Genomic DNA, 16,174 nt, shown 5'->3' with positions numbered 1-16,174 from the left:
AAGCATAAATAGAATGAAAAACATGAAAAAAGTGGTGCTAGAGAATTGAAAGGCTGAGATTAGAGCTAAAGCTTTTACTGGGCAAGGTGGGGGTTTGGATTCTTTCTCTCTCCATCCATCACTCTCTCTCCCTCTCTTTTTATATTCCCATAGAACATGAAGGGATATGTTATGTGATTGGAATTTGTACGCCAGACGCAGAGAGTTAAATCCATATAATCTCCTTTCACATTTAACACACACAGAGCCTTCCTGGCCTGATAATCGCAGCACGGTGGAGGGCCTCTATCGCTTCCCCTCTCACTCTGCCCTGTGGGGAGGGCAGATTATGGAGGTGGGTGCGAGCCAGGGGGCATGAGTCCAGACAGGACCAGGTCTAGAGTGAGCAGAGGAGTAGGTTAGATGGGGGCTGCAGTGAATGGTTTTGTGGAGTCACAGGTTGCAAGGGAATGGAATAAAATGCTTTTTTGTAGTTCACGCTTCGCATGAAATAAAAATGTGCTGGATTACATTAGTACAAGGTCTAGACTGGCAGTTCTCAACCTGTATTACTCAAAAGTCCCCTACAGTCAAGGTTATTTTTTAAAAACTGCCTACACAGCTATGAAACTGACACAAGTATTTTTTTTCTAACTATTTTCTTAACATAATCTAGAATCCCAGAATCCCATCAACTGTTTGGTTACCCATATCCTTCAAAATATCTTCTTTTTTGTATCTTCAAAAAGGCAAGTTTATTAAAACTTGTCTTTTAAGTTCAGAAATTCATACAGGTTTGAAACAACTTGCGGGTGAGTAAATGATGACAGAATTTAATTTTTTTGGCAAACTCTCACTTTAAGAACACGTACGACCAACTAGCAGTTAGTTAGGGGTAATCAGTCTTACTTTTGGTATCAGATTAAACAACGTTTAATGTAGGCTACACATAAAATATACGTTTTTATGAAACTGATTTAAAAAAAATTATGAACTGTCTTAAAGAACCGTTTATAACCTGTTTATAACCATTTGAAGGATAGACAGCATATCTCTTAGAAGTGGAAATGCAAAAGTTTTAGATCCAATTGTGATCCAATAGATGTCCATTTTTGAGAGGACAAATAAAAAAGTTTTGTTAGCCAAGGTTATATGCTGCAATAAATAAAAAGTGGTGCAGTCAATTTCACAGTAGCATTTCAATAAATTAAACAAATAAACATATTTACTATTATTTAAACAATTAATTTATTTTTAATTGAATTGATTAATTTATAAATAGAGAATGCTTTAGCCCCTTTAGATGTTCACGACCCTCCCCCCCATTTCAGAACCGCTGGACTAGACCGAGCTTAGCTGTGCATGCGAAGTCAGCGCTTAATGTAGTGCCACAGTTGCACTGACAAATCTAGGGTTTGAAGCAAATGTTTTGACCCACGCTTTTGTATAAAGAACCTCTGGGATCCAGCATTAGAGTTAAACAGCAAAGATCCCTGACATGCTCAAAATGGACTCAGTCCCTGGCTGCCGTCAGCCTTAAGTGCTATTTGGGACGAGAGCAGAGTGCACTCTATCCTGGTTTCTGAGCTGTGTCAAATATAATTCCGAGAGCTCTTTTCAGGACCATGGACAGTAACTGAATGGTCCCTAAACACGTTTCAGCACTATAGACAGCGTCAATCTCCTCTCGGCAGAAATGCAACTTAAAACTAAGCAAACACAAACATCTGTTAATCTGTAATAGTTCTTTCAAAGATATAAAAAAAACATCTCTCGCTTATCATTGGACAAACAAGAGCAAACGCCATCCTGCGCATGGCATCAGAAAATATAGACAATAGCGGAAAGCCCGCATGACAACACATCAGTTCACTGTAGATCTGAACAAAACACAGCAACACTGGGAAATATGGTCATGGTCGTACTGATATGGGATGAAAAACAGGTCAACTGGTTAGTCCCCCTGCCCCCCCCCCCCCCCCCCCCCCACCCCTTATGCCTTTGCAGATTATAGCCTAAAGCATAAACCCCCATAATAAAGATTGCAATATCTATAATCTCACAGTGGGGTTCTGGGTAAGGGGTTGTGGATCCAAAAGGGAGGGCCTGAGGATATCCACATCCCCCCACACTGTCTGGGTCTGAAGTATAGGAGGGGAGGGGGGGGGGAGGAAAAAGCTTGAGACCAGGACAGCTGCAGTTCGTCCTCCACACCAACAGGTGTCACTATTTGGATGCTATCATAGAATTCAACCTAGAGAAAGCATTCCTTCGGATCATGGGACCACACAACTTTTTGAGCCAATAACCTGAGCTGTAAATGGCATGTGATAGATTACTCTAAAAGTGCGGAATTCCAGTTATTTTAATAGGAATCTGTGCGATCGGCAGTTTCGTGCAAAGGCCAAAAAGGTCCCTAAGCAGATTCCGCTCATGTGCAAGTTGGTCAAGTGAATTCAATTCGCCATGCCGACCAACATAAAAGCTGCTTAGCTTAGCACTTACCTACTTTTAAAATAAAGTGACTTCTGAGTGAGCGGTGCTTCACACATTGCAACACTATTGACAATAGAAAACTTTGCCTAAATTTGCTAATGTGATCACACCTAAAAGTGTGAAATTGAGTGTTTTTGTGGCAATCAGCCAATCAGCTTTGTCATTATGTAATTTCTGACAACTTTAAAGGGTTAGTTCACCCAAAAAAATTTGTTTCTGTCAGTACTTACTCACCCTCATGTCGTTCCAAACTTGTATTCATCTTTGGAACACAAATGAAGATCTTTTTGATGAAATCTGAGAGCTTTCTGTCCCTCCATTGACAGCTACACAATTACCACTTTCAAGCCACAGAACGGTAGTAAAGACATCATAAAAGTAATCCATGTGACTCCAGTGGTTTAACCTCGATTTTATGAAGTGACGCGAGTGCTTTGTTTGTGCAAAACACCATTTACAAATGATTAACTTCCTGCACACGTTCACGAGAGCACCACGACACGCGTGTTGTGTTGACGCGAGAGCAGACATTGTTGCGTGAACGTGCATTGGAGATTAATATTTTGTAAATAAAGTGGTAAATAGTTTTTTTTGCACAAACAAAAGACGCTTCATAAAAATTGAGGTTAAACCACTTGAGTCAGATGGATTATTTTAATGATGTCTTTACTACCTTTCTGGACCTTGAAAGTGGTAGATGTGTGGGCTGTCAATGGAGGGACAGAAAGCTCTCAGATTTCATTACAAATATCTTCATTCTATAGATAAACGAATGTCTTACGGGTTTGGAACGACATGAGGGCGAGTCATTTTAATTTTTGGGTGAACTAACCCTTTAAAACCGCAGGAAATGACAAATGCTGATTGGCTGATTGCCACAAAAACAGGCACAGTCACAAACTCTTCTATCTTGAGCTGTCAATTACACACTTTTAAGAGCCAACAAATAAATAAAATCACTAGTAAAACTTATATTGTAAATATTAGCGATAAAGCTTACGAAAAAATGTCCAATTATGAATGGGCAACAAATAAATGTAAAAAGATTTTTAGAACCATTGGTGTAGTTTCAGCATCAAGCAGTGTAATCAAAGTACCGTATTATCCGGACTATAAGTCACACTTTTTTTCATAGTTTGGCTGGTCCTGCGACTTATAGTCAGGTGTGACTTATATATTAAAATTAATTCATACTGACTGAGATGAACCAAGAGAAAACATTACCGTCTACAGCCGCGAAAGGGCGCTCTAGCTAGCGGAGTTGTTCAGAAGCGACACAGAGGAAGAATTCAATGGATTCAGTGTTGTGGAATGAGATCGCGGGAGCTTGGTGAACTTGCTTACCGGTAACTTGCTTGTTGGACTCGCTGGCTAATGTTAATTTAGCCTATTCAGCCTCCCAGGTATATTTTCTTTATGCTATTGTGTAGCTGAATAACTGTTAATGTGTTACGTTAACATACTGGACACCTATTCAGCCTGTTGTTCTGTGTGCTATTGTGTAGCTGAATAACTTGCCTTTCCAGATTAAATGTCTGTTCTTGGTCTTAGATTTTGTGAAATAAATTTCTAAATAAATGCGACTTATAGTTCAGTGCGACTTATATTATGTTTTTTTCCTCTTTATGACGCATTATGACTGATGCGACTTATACTCCGGAGCGACTTATAGTCCGGAAAATATGTGTCATTTGTTGATGCTATGCATTGAAGCTCGTCGGAGAGAAAAAAAAAATTGGTTGACCACTATGTCCAAGAACTTCATACAGTATGTCCATGGGTAGATGATCAGTAATTTAGGAGAGTCTTAAGGAGAGAAAAGAGAAAGGGCAATGGGATAACCCAATTTCTTCTCTCTTTGTTCTGAGATGACTTCCGTGTGAGGGCTAACGAAGCCCTGCAGCTCCTTGCTATTCTCGTTGCCATATGCCAAACGAGGGAAAGGGCTGCATGGGAATGCTGAAACGCTCCATTAATGATGCCCATTTTCCCTATCTATCTGTCTAACTCTCAAGATGGACGCGTTATTCTCCACCCACTTCCTCCAACCGAAAAAATTCCTGCTCAAAAATGTCTTTGCTCATCATTTCATGTTGTTTTTCCCTCCTTCTCGCCATCTCTCCCTGTTAATCGCCTTCCATTTTTCTCTTTCTTAACTCCCCCTTTATGTGTGGTCCTCGTAGCATTTGCACATTTGCACAACATACATACATATATTTTTTGTTCCATCGCTATGAAAATGCCATTTGAATATGTATTGCGGATATCCTAGGCAATTGCCAATGGTGAGCCGCTATGCATAATGCAGCTCTCTCAGTCGCTCATCTGCATTTGCTTAGACACACACTCTCTCGCATGCACACGCATAGATCTTCACACCCTGTCCCCAAAGAAATCTGCACACAATCTCTCTTCCGATCACTGTCTCACCTACATAAACATGTCTAAATGCAGACACATATTTTTGGGACGCTCAACTGTTCGACAACAACGCAATTCAACCATCCATTTGCCTCCGAGCCTCCCAATTAATTTATTCGCAGATTGTTCAAGGGCCATTTCCGCTGTCAAGCCTGTCTGTATCGCGCTACAACGCTGAATATTTTTTTAACAGCTTCCAGTGTCATAATGTTTTCTTTAACCTTTTAAAATGACTCATGAGATTAAGAGAGAGAGAGACTGACTTTCTTCCTCCTTTGTTTTTATACCTTTCCTCAGACAAGCCACTTATCAAACCGATAATCATTTATGCACGGCGCAGTCAAGGAAAAATCAATACTACAGGTGCTGAGTAACTTCCAGCTGAATCTAAAGTCAGCCCTACGCTGCATCCAGTTATAAATGGGTTTATGATAGCGAGAATGAGTGTTTGTGTATGTGTGTGTGTCGGGCATTTCTTCATAGCTAGGCTGAGGAGGACACATGTACACTTGGTGTTTAGATTACATTTGGTCTGGTATATTAGAGTAAATCTTGCCTGCCACTGTTGTCCCTGTGATTGTTCAGTGCTTTGCGTGAGTGAGCTAGAGTAGATTGGAAACCAGTCACATGTAACCTCCCACATTTGCATGGCAGTCTCTTTGAGAAGAGGGAGAGAGAAAAGTGTGAGACATATCTATACATTTGTTTAAATAATTAGCATTTTGTATTCATCTATCCTGTTTACATTATATAATGAATCAAATATATGATATGATCATTGGTCATGTAAGAAACTGAGCCTGATGAGTTCGTTTTCTAATCTCGGTTAAGGGGTTGGATTTTGAATTGGGTAAGGGATCTCTACTATTTCGCGGTACTGCAGCGTCAGGGAAAAAATAAAACATTTACAGCATTTGCCGAAGTAGCTCAGATTTCAAAGGGATGAATTTTGCAGACATCTCAATGCAAGTCAAAAGAAAAATGTATGGAATCTTCTGTGTTTCAGGTAGTTTATAAACTGTAGTTTGTATAGTTTATAAACTGCCCCCTTTGTGGTTACTCTTTAACTCTATGTGAGACCTCATAGCATAATTGCCTAAGTCATATTTCAATGTTAATGAGGCTAACGATATCATAATCTTAAACCGGAGCAACAGGAACCTGCAGTTCTGTGGTCCATGCCATTCTAAAAAAAAATAAAGGTTCTTTATTGGCATCTATGGAGAACCTTTAACATCCATGGTTCCTTTCCGTTGCACAAAAAGTTATTTAAAGTGGAAAAAGATTTTCAAAATATTCTTCACACTACAAAAAAAAAAAAGGTTATTTGTTCTCTGGTCACTGAAAGGTTATTCGGCAACAACTTGGAACCCTTTATTTTTTTTATCATTATTTTGAAATGATGATGACATGAAACCACAGTAAAAAAAAAAAAAAAAAAAAATGTATTCCTCTCTCTGGATGGAAGTAACTATGTCTGAGATCATGTCCACTCATAATTTACTAAGTACAATAGGGAAGAACAAGGAGTGTTGTAACACAAGGTGAGTATAACACCATCAGTTAGAAAGAAGTAACTGTTACATAAGTTAAATCACTATAATGTATAGCCACCACCATCCTGGAGTTAAGTGGAGTGGGAAAGTCTCTCTGGATGTTAACATTATATGACAGATATTTTAAAAATCTTAATCAAATCGAAAGTTTCTTGTAATGATACCTTTTAACTAGTTTCGTTCAAAATGAGAGTGGCAACACTCCACATTTGCCTTCACAAATAGCTAGACGTGCGAATGGAATCCACAGAGAGTAACGTTAGGTTTTTTTTACATTGCAGTGAACTACTTTGAACTGAACTTAACTCAGAAACTTACCAGACGTTTGACCTTTGACGAATTGATTGTAAAATGTAGGCTACGTACGACCCACGTGTGTAGGCCTGCTTGTGTAGGTTACGTTAGTGTGGCACTGGCATGTAACTTACCCAAAATAAACAACAACTTTCAGAGATGTCAGATAAGTCATTTCTGACAGTAATTTTCGCAATATGTTGAGGACCTCTCACCCTTATCTAACCGCCATCTAAAGAGACAGTTGACAAACAGAAGAAGAAAATAACTTTGTCATCATTAACGTACTCACCCTCGAGGTTGGTCTCACAAACCCATTTCCTCTATCGAACTGAAAGACGTTTAACAGAATGTTGACGCTCTCTTTCCTATAATAAACCTGACTATTATTGTATTAGAGACGTTTTAAACCAAGCAGTATTTATTTGTGCTAGTGAATATATCTGTGAAATTTAAAACTATAATAAAACAAATAGCCTAATGACAGTTGTGTTGTTTTTCCCTTCCTGATCGTCAGATAATGGAAAGCGCGCGCGCAGCGTACTGTTGCTATGGTTACCGCTACTTCTGTTCCTGAGCGACTAACGTTACGTAGTGCACTGACGAATTGATTCTGTAACTTTTATTGTTACTAAAGAGTTGTTTGAAAACAAATCTGTATGGATTTCTTTCTTATGTTCAACACAAAAGAAGATATTTGGAAGAATATCGCTATAACCAAACCCCATTGATTTTTCCATAGCCTACTATGCAAGTCAATGGGGGTTTTATCAACTGCTTGGGTAACCCATTTTCTGCTAAATATCTTATTTTGTGTTCAGCAGAAGAAAGAAACTCATACAATTTTGGAACAACTTGAGTGTGAGTAAATGATGACAGAATGTTCATTTTTGGGTTAACTGTGCCTTTAAATAGAGGAGTCAAACCCTCACAGTTCGCGCCCTGATACCGCACGTCACATTAGTCTTCATACTCTCACATTATTCACATACTCTTGATAGAACGGATGCTTCGCGCGTGGTGTCCGATTGGATGGACAGGTGCTCTCAGGAGGCGAGGAGTGTTTGTTCACGCGCTTAACTCACCGGCACACGAGCTCTGAAAGAAGAACAGCGGTCAATTGTCGAAGCGGAACGCGAGAGTGACACAAAGATTTTTATTTTGACCGCACTTCAGTTGAAATGGCAGGTCGAGCGGCGGGGTGTGATTTTAGGTGGAGGGAAGAATAGCACGGCGCTTAGCTCAGTAAATCTCACCGGTTGCATTTGTGACACCAGTTTTCTTTTGAGTTTGAAAGATCTAAAAATAGTTAATTGTGCATTTTACACAGAGTTCAGATTGACTTTATATGGATATTTTACATGACTGGTGTAAATAGTCACATGACCAGAGCTGTTTAATTCCATGAAAGGAAGCTGCCATAGTAAACAATTTGCTAATGTATTTACTAATTTCAAGAGTCTAAGATTAAAACAACAACAACAAAATATATATATATATAGGCTATATATACATACATATACATATATATTGATAATCGACTCCCCACAATTGCCTGAAAAATATTTAATGTTACTTTATTGATTGCAACTTTTTTTCGGAATAAAACACATTCTTTGACTAACTTTTTTATTTATTTACTTATTTATTTATTTTTATCCAGTGAGTAAAATTATTTAGCTGGGAATAATTTGGGATTTCTTTTTCAATTCTGAACATTCATAATTCGTACCTTGGGGAGTAAAAAAAATAAAAAATTCACTGACGGGACAAACCTGTTCAATCTAAACATCTTATTTTCAAGAAGAAGAAAAGTTCAAGCATTACTACACAATTCATGGGAGTAACGTGTTTATCTCTGTGACTCAAGCTGCTTTCACACATGGCTTTACTCTTTATTTTTATAGAGGAAGTATCGTATTATAATGAAGTGAACACAGTGTCATGGAAAGAAGAGAGGAACAGGTGTATATGACGAGTAGAGAGAGAGAGAGAGAGAGAGAGAGAGAGAGAGAGAGAGAGAGAGAGAGAGAGAGAGAGAGAGAGAGAGAGAGAGATAAATAAATGGAGTCCTTATGGCCAATGACCTGATTTACTTTTGGAGTGGGGGATGCGGCAGATCTCCTACTAATTGCGCAGCTGGGAAGAACAGGGGATTTGATGGGGGGGAAAGAGAAAGGAAACCAATTTTGCATATTTCTATGAGGGGGAGACCGGGTGGGATGGAGGTGTCCTGATGTGAGGAGCCGGTTTGACATTGCGAGCAGTTTGGAGGTGAAATCTCATGAAAGTGGGCAATTTTTTGTACATGTTCAGATATTTCTGTTATGGTTGATGTGAAACATGACCATTACTACTACTAATAATAATAATAATATGTCTGACTCTGAAAGCGTCTGATGTGTTGTACGTGCATGGCAAGCTCCTTTCAATCACATTTTAATTTAGGCAAATGTTCAGAAAATCGGATCAGACCGGATAATATCGCAGCCACCACACAAATTTGTCGACCTGACGACTGCTGATCCTTAAAATAAATATTGGACAGATACACACAAGCAAGCGAACACACACTGCCTACCATCCCTTTATTCATTATTTAATATCCAAGCAAATATGTTATAAATAAAATTATTAAAGCTAAAAAAAACCAAAAAAAACATTTGTTTGATTTTTTTTTAATTGAGACCTATCACAAAGAGTATACAACATCTGGATAACATGGATTAATTCTAAAATGTTATAGGCCCTATTAACACAATTAAAAATCCTTCCAATAAACTAAGGCTTTATTAATTAGTTTAATAATAATAGTTATACTATTTGTTATTATTTTTGTTAATAATAATAATAATATTAATTATATTTTTTAAAATATTTTTTATCAAATTATAAGTCACATGCAATTAACAATGTGCATTTCAACCTTCAATACTGCAGCATCCCTCGGTGCCTTTTTCATTTCATTTAGTTGCATTTCCATAAAAAGACAAGCTGGCCCTCGAGACGACAATTTACCCTGGATTCGGTTTCCCAGCCCGGGGTTCAGGTGTGAGGCAGGGGGGTAATATGTTACAACTTGCCCGGGTCACGATAATGCATAATAATACATTTAAAATGGCTGCTCATTTCTAAACAAAAACGACTAAAATGTGTTCTTATGATAACACAATTATTTCTGGAAAGGTGGAAAAAAGCTTTTTAAGGAGAAATGTTTTTACATTCCTTGAAAGTGAAAAAGATGGAGGCGCGGCCCTCTCGGAAAAATACGCAGTCCTAATGCATATGCATGTATGATAATTGATGTGCGTTTTACATCTCCTATCGACCGTGTCATCAGAGCTTAAGATACATGATAAGATATATATTGTGAGAATGACAGAAAACTCTATATAAACTATGAGAGTTATTAAATAAAAAGAGAACATGACAAAAATAAGTTTGTTTGCGCCCTCCATATCCCGTTTTTACGCACTTTACGCCCTACTGCACCCTTCCTCCCCCATTCAAGAACACACACAAACATACACAAACACACATTAATACACACTACAGTTCTCTTTTACAAACCTACACACACACTGGAAGAGAAACAAAATAATCCTGACCTTACATCCCCGATCAAATGACATTAAAATATATTTTTAAAAATATTTTCAATTCTAAAGCATCCAAACTCAAGTACTGTAACCAGGTAAAGCATTCGGATTTGAATTGTTTTTGGGCAAATAAAAAGTCATACTTGACGATGCAATATCAGATAAAGAACACTTTAAAACAGACGTTTTGTTTCATCCAAAAATATTTTGCAAAATAATTTTAGGGGGGAAAATATGAGCAAAAACTGAAAGCATATCTCCAATGCTGGAGGGTGAGGAAAGGAGGGGCATGTATGCTGTGAGGTGTCAAAAACAAAATTGTTGAGGAGACATCATGACAGAAATTGATGCGTAAAACTAACTGAATGAGCAAATAAATAACCTTAATTATGATCAAAATAAACCACATCTTCGTTTTGCATTTAAACAAATTCAAATGTGCCATATCAAACCCACCATCAGCACAGTCAAACCAGGAATCTGTTGGCATAGAAAATGGAGGACCACTAATTGCACCAGTGCTAATTGGAAATGAGGCTGCATAAGCCATTCTATTTTTCACATGATCTATGCAGATATATTCACCCTCTACCACAGACATATGCACTTTTATTACAAAATACCAATTATTATTTTCCCTAAAGGCATACAACAGCATGCTACTATAAACAACGAACAGACCTATTCAAATCCAAGAAAATTACATTCTTATTCTAGCGCAGTAAAAAAAAAAAAAAAAAAAAAGTATCAAGAGCAGAAAAAATGACACCTCACTGACCAACTCTACTTTTCCCAACAAGCAACATACAGAAGGCCAAAGGTGTATGGCAAATGCACACGACCGATGCAAAAATCTGCTCCCGTTCTACATATTCATAACTCAACAGCATATTCATATCTTGCATACAAATCATGCTATCTCCCCCATCTTTGCGCACGGGAACATGCAGATCCTACAGTCTCACAATCTTCTGTTGGTCGTTAATCGCCGACTAGAGAAACACTTTTCCCCATTTTAAGCAACTAAAAACATTTTGAACGAAGTTGTATATTAGTTTTAGAGGGAAAGAAACTTCCTAAAAATCCAGATATGCGAGCGCACAATAAAATAACGTTGACCCTCCATCCACTGAACTTGGAACAGTGCAATTTGTGTGCAAACAAATTACCACTTAATTGAATTGAATTTAATTAATTGTGCAGTTATTTTTCCACATTGCAAGTAAAAAAAGCAGCAATAAATAAATAAACTGACTACGTACCTTCTTGAAAAGAATACAGCAGGAGTAAAGTTACCAGCCACATGCCATAAATAGCAGGTATATTTCTCAGGAATGTTTTGCAATCCCGACGTGTGCACTGTGCAGTATTCGGCCAGGCGAGGCTCCGTGCAGGAGTGGTGACGATGCTCCCCGGCGATCTCTCCAGCCCTAGTCCCGTACTCGTCAGCGCCGAGAAGCGGGGAAGACTTTGGTCCCGCCTCTCGTACCCTCCCCTCCGCGGGACCGTCATCCGAACGGCCCCTCCTTCGGTAGTCTAATGGTACGGCGAGATGGAGAGGTGCTGCTGCGGGGCCAGAGAGAGACGCGGCGAGGACGGCGCGCGGAGTTTTGTTGGTGGGGGTGGGTTGAGTGCATCAGAGAGGACAGGACTTAACATGTTGTTGTTGTTGTTGTGAGCGGTCCACGTGGCTGGAGTCAGCCGGGGCATTATGTGGCACTCAATGTTACCATGGCGCACCTGGGAACTAAATTGCTGCTTTTTTTTACGCACGGCGGACCACTTTTCGCGATGTCAACGGCTTATCTTTTATTGTCAGAAATCTGGCATTGATGCAACGCTGCTGAGAAAAACAGCTTAAACCTTGTGTGGTCTCCCAGCCAGACCTGTTTGCTGGTTTTAGGCACTTTTCAACAGACCAGGACGGAAAAAACCAGCATGACCAGTCTGGGGGGACCACCTTAAACCACTCAAGATTTGCAAATCAAACCATGTGTTTTTTTCCGGCAGGACTGAGAGTCATTTTAAAGTAAAGTTCGTGTAAATGTTGCGCGCAAAAAGCTCCGCGTACGTTCTTAATGTCTTAATCGCTGAGTGGCACGCGTGCGTCCTTAGATAAACAGCACGAGACCCGGTCACGCTCTCTCCATACATTAACGTATGTGAATGAGGGAGAACGCGTGCTTCAGAGGCGCACCGAAGAATGTCTGAATCGCCGGCATTGTTCTGCGCTCAAAATGAGAGGAATGACATGCGAAGGGCGTACCGTGTATTGTCTGGAGTGGCGGATAATGCTCACAGACCACCCCGGCTTTATCGTCTGGTGACTTTCTACACCTTCAACGTCTGAAAAAACAAATATTTATTTGAATAGATTTTATTAAACAGTGGGAATTGTAATTAGCATTACTGAACCCTTATATAAATAAATAAAATCTATTTGACAGTGTTTGTAGGCTATGGAAATTGTCAACATCTCCATTGTATAAAGAATAAAGCAGTAATGGATATGGAATGTCTTGACAATGCTATGTAACAATGCTAGAGTGCATGTCTGGGTGTAAAATTACAGTATGGCACACTACCTCCCCACCCGGGAAAACTTAAGAAATGACTACAATGTGTAAAGTGATTGTTTGCAACCAATGGTTACAGTGTTTGGCTTGATGGTTCCGCTCCAGCGCTCTGGCTTCACACTCCCACACACACTCTCTCTTCGGGTAATTATTGATCTGTAACATGCTGTACTGCTATTGATTATAGGCTATGTGCAGCCCTGTCAGAGAATAAACCGATACAGAAATCCATCACACCGACATGTGATTCTACACACGCTGACAGCAACGCATCCTTACCAAGCCCCAGCCCCTATCCTGGGACAGTCAGCAACACACCAGTTCATCTCATGTCATTTCAGATCATTTCAATGGAATAATCATTAGTGAATTTATGTTCAGCAGAATCCTCCATCCCTGATTAGGGGTCTACATTATATGTAAATTATGACTACTCTAGATAATAATATATTAAGTTTATGCTTTCAGCAACCAATACGAGTATATGATTTTCAGCCTAGTTTAACAAATCTTAGTTTAACCATGTTAAATCCAATTCTGCAAAGTTTTTTACTTGCATGGATGGCCCTATTAAAGACAAGTTTGCATTTCAGAGTGTACAAAATGGCAACAATTCACTGCATTCAAATTTTTTAATTTATACATTTTTGGTATGGATAGAGAACATGAAATTTCCGGACAAAGCCATATACCTCACGTTGACATTCGTGCAGTCTGCTTTGGGACAGTGTCACTGAAAAAACTTGTACAAAATTCTACAAAAATATTACCAAATGACTATACCATAAGGAATCTTTGCAGCCCCCCAACATTATAACATGTCAGAAAAAGAAATCCCATGTAAAAATGCTGCCTTTTAAGGGAAGAACCACTTGTCACTAGGGCAGCACCTTTAAAGGGTTCACATTAGTACCTTAGACTGAGTACCATAATCATATGTAACTTTTAGGGTATAAGGAACGAAGATGCATTTTCAAGGTATTGCCCCGTAACAAGTTAAACAATTTTTACACATTTTTCGGAGAGTGTGTCTAGGACAACGATCCTGGTTGTCCTCACCTGACAATGGCCCTTGTTTGGGGTTGGGTTAATGTTAACAATGTGTTCACTCTTGTCTTGTAATTGGGTTCTCTTGGTTCTTTTGGTCCGGACAAAAAAAAGAAAGAAAAGAAAAGAATACATTTAGGCCTGGTTCGCTTAGCCATCAAAGTATTTTTTAACAACTAACCTAAAGATACAAAACAAAAAAAGTTCTGCTGCAAGGAGAAGCGGTACTGATGCCTGTACCAAACTTTAATGGGCAACGTCACGACTATGATGAGAGAAATCAGGTTTGCTTGAGAATTCCAACCCGATCTCACGGCAATTCGTACGAATTTTACGAGGTGGCTAATTCGTACCAATTCATACGACCTCACTCCTACGAATTTGTAAGTTTTTTGCTAAATCGTACATATTTTACGATTTGCCAAAATCGTATGAATTCATACGAATTACCTACTCCTGACCCCGCCCCTAAACCTACCCATCACGTGGGTTTAGACAAATCGTACAAATTCATACGAGTGAGGTCGTACAAATTCATACGAATTGGTCGTGAGATTGCGTTGAGAATTGTCTTTTTAGGGTCGCATCTTGTGACGTCATGCCCTGTTTTTGGCTCGTTCACATGTCTTTGGTCTGTGTTGCATATTTCAGTTGAACTGCACCAGTCGAACTGTCAACTTGATTGGTACGTACCAGGGTTCAGAGCAATCGCACCAGAGTTTGTTTTAATCAAATTGACATGCCAAGTGTGAGCACACCCTAAGAGCAACCAATCTAGTTTGAAATGAATGACCAATAGGGTCATCACAGTGGCACAATGATGTGAAATTCATAAGACTGTCAAGAGGGATGACCCCTGATAACCTTGGCCAGTGTTGTAGTCGAGACCAGCTAATTTGAGTCCAAGTCAAGGTCTAGACCAGAACAGGTTCGAGTCCAAGTCAAGACAGTCAACATGCTCCTGAGTCCATGACTGGACCAAGACTATAATGAGCTGGTCTCGACTATGACTCTACACTAGGCCATCACGTGGAAGTGGTCGCACACATAGGGATTATCCCACCAGTAAGCTCCTGAATATTTCTGATACGGATACAGTTGTTTTCCTGCAGTGGTTTCTATGGAAAAGAACAAGCAGAGAAACGAGCAGTTGAGCCGATCAGCCCGACTCTTTGTTTCCTACAGAGGCCTCTCTCTACCTCTCCTCTCAACTCACTTATGTAACAAGTGGAAATATAGAAGATGGAATGCTACCCTTACCCTCCCACACACTTATGGAGACACACAAACACTCTGAAAGAAAGTACAAGCCGCACTGGCTGAAAGAAATCTAGAACTGTCTATGTATCGAAACAATGTGCATCAGAGAGGAAGTGACCACTGACTTGCAGGCAGGCAGCTACTGTTGAAATCATTGCTAATACAAATCATCTGCATCACTCTCTCTCATCTGTTGCCTGGAGAAAAGCGAAGAACGAGACAGAGAGAGAGGGAGAGAGTCCGCCAATGAGGAGAAGGAAGGAGAGAGAGCGGAGAAGGCAGAAGCGGGTGGGCTAATGAGAAGGGTAATGCTAATACGCAGACAATCAGAGTCCCCCTCAGGCCATGGCTACATGGTAGAATCATATTAACGCTAATGTATCTGGTATTAATGCAGAGAGCCCCCCCCCCCCCCCCCCCCCTCCCCAACCAAATGCCTGCAAGGTCACTGAGGGTAGAGGGTGGTAGCAGAGTGGAAGCGAGGGAGCAAGGGTTGGTGCCTACCCACCTCAGCCACACGCAGGTAACGGGAGAGCACTAATAGCTAGCCTTCCGTAATGGTGGCTAACCATTTCTCCCAGCTCCCCCTGCAGTATGGCCGCCTATTAGAGTGCTCTATGCAAACTAGCGCCATGCAGATCCAAAATGGCGGCCGAGGAGGCCCAGATGGTGCTTTGGTTTAGCATGGCGGCGTACGACTTGCCCAGTTTCGCTGGAGCTGCACTGGCGCTAATTAGTCAGCCTGATACAGAACTGTACGCCATGTTACGCTCGCCAGCATTAGTCAAATGAGTCAGTGAGCTGTACCAAGTCAGTCAGCTGAGGGAGGGACCCGCGACGGCGCATGCGCACCACTCTGTTTTTTTTACAAGACCAAATGTTTTATTTCGTAATTTATGTTTTTTTTTTTTTTTTTTTTGCAGGCTGAGGAGGGGGTTTGTTTTGC

General features: G+C 40.0%; 1 protein-coding gene across 1 annotated transcript in view; it reads right to left on the bottom strand.

Annotated features, from left to right (window-relative positions):
* The window catches only part of dscaml1 (Down syndrome cell adhesion molecule like 1), a 90,683-nt gene extending 78,906 nt beyond the window's left edge, over positions 1–11,777 (bottom strand). The window contains exon 1 of the mRNA XM_079609485.1: positions 11,608–11,777. Within this exon, the coding sequence (XP_079465611.1) occupies positions 11,608–11,650 (43 nt within the window). The 5' untranslated portion in view covers positions 11,651–11,777. The remainder of the gene's footprint in view (positions 1–11,607) is intronic.
* Positions 11,778–16,174: the final 4,397 nt, after the last annotated feature.

This window comes from Phoxinus phoxinus, assembly GCF_949152265.1.
Source record: "Phoxinus phoxinus genome assembly, chromosome: 4".
Lineage (NCBI taxonomy): Eukaryota > Metazoa > Chordata > Actinopteri > Cypriniformes > Leuciscidae > Phoxinus > Phoxinus phoxinus.
Note: the sequence above shows the minus strand (reverse complement) of the source record. Positions and strands in the feature narration are given on the sequence as shown.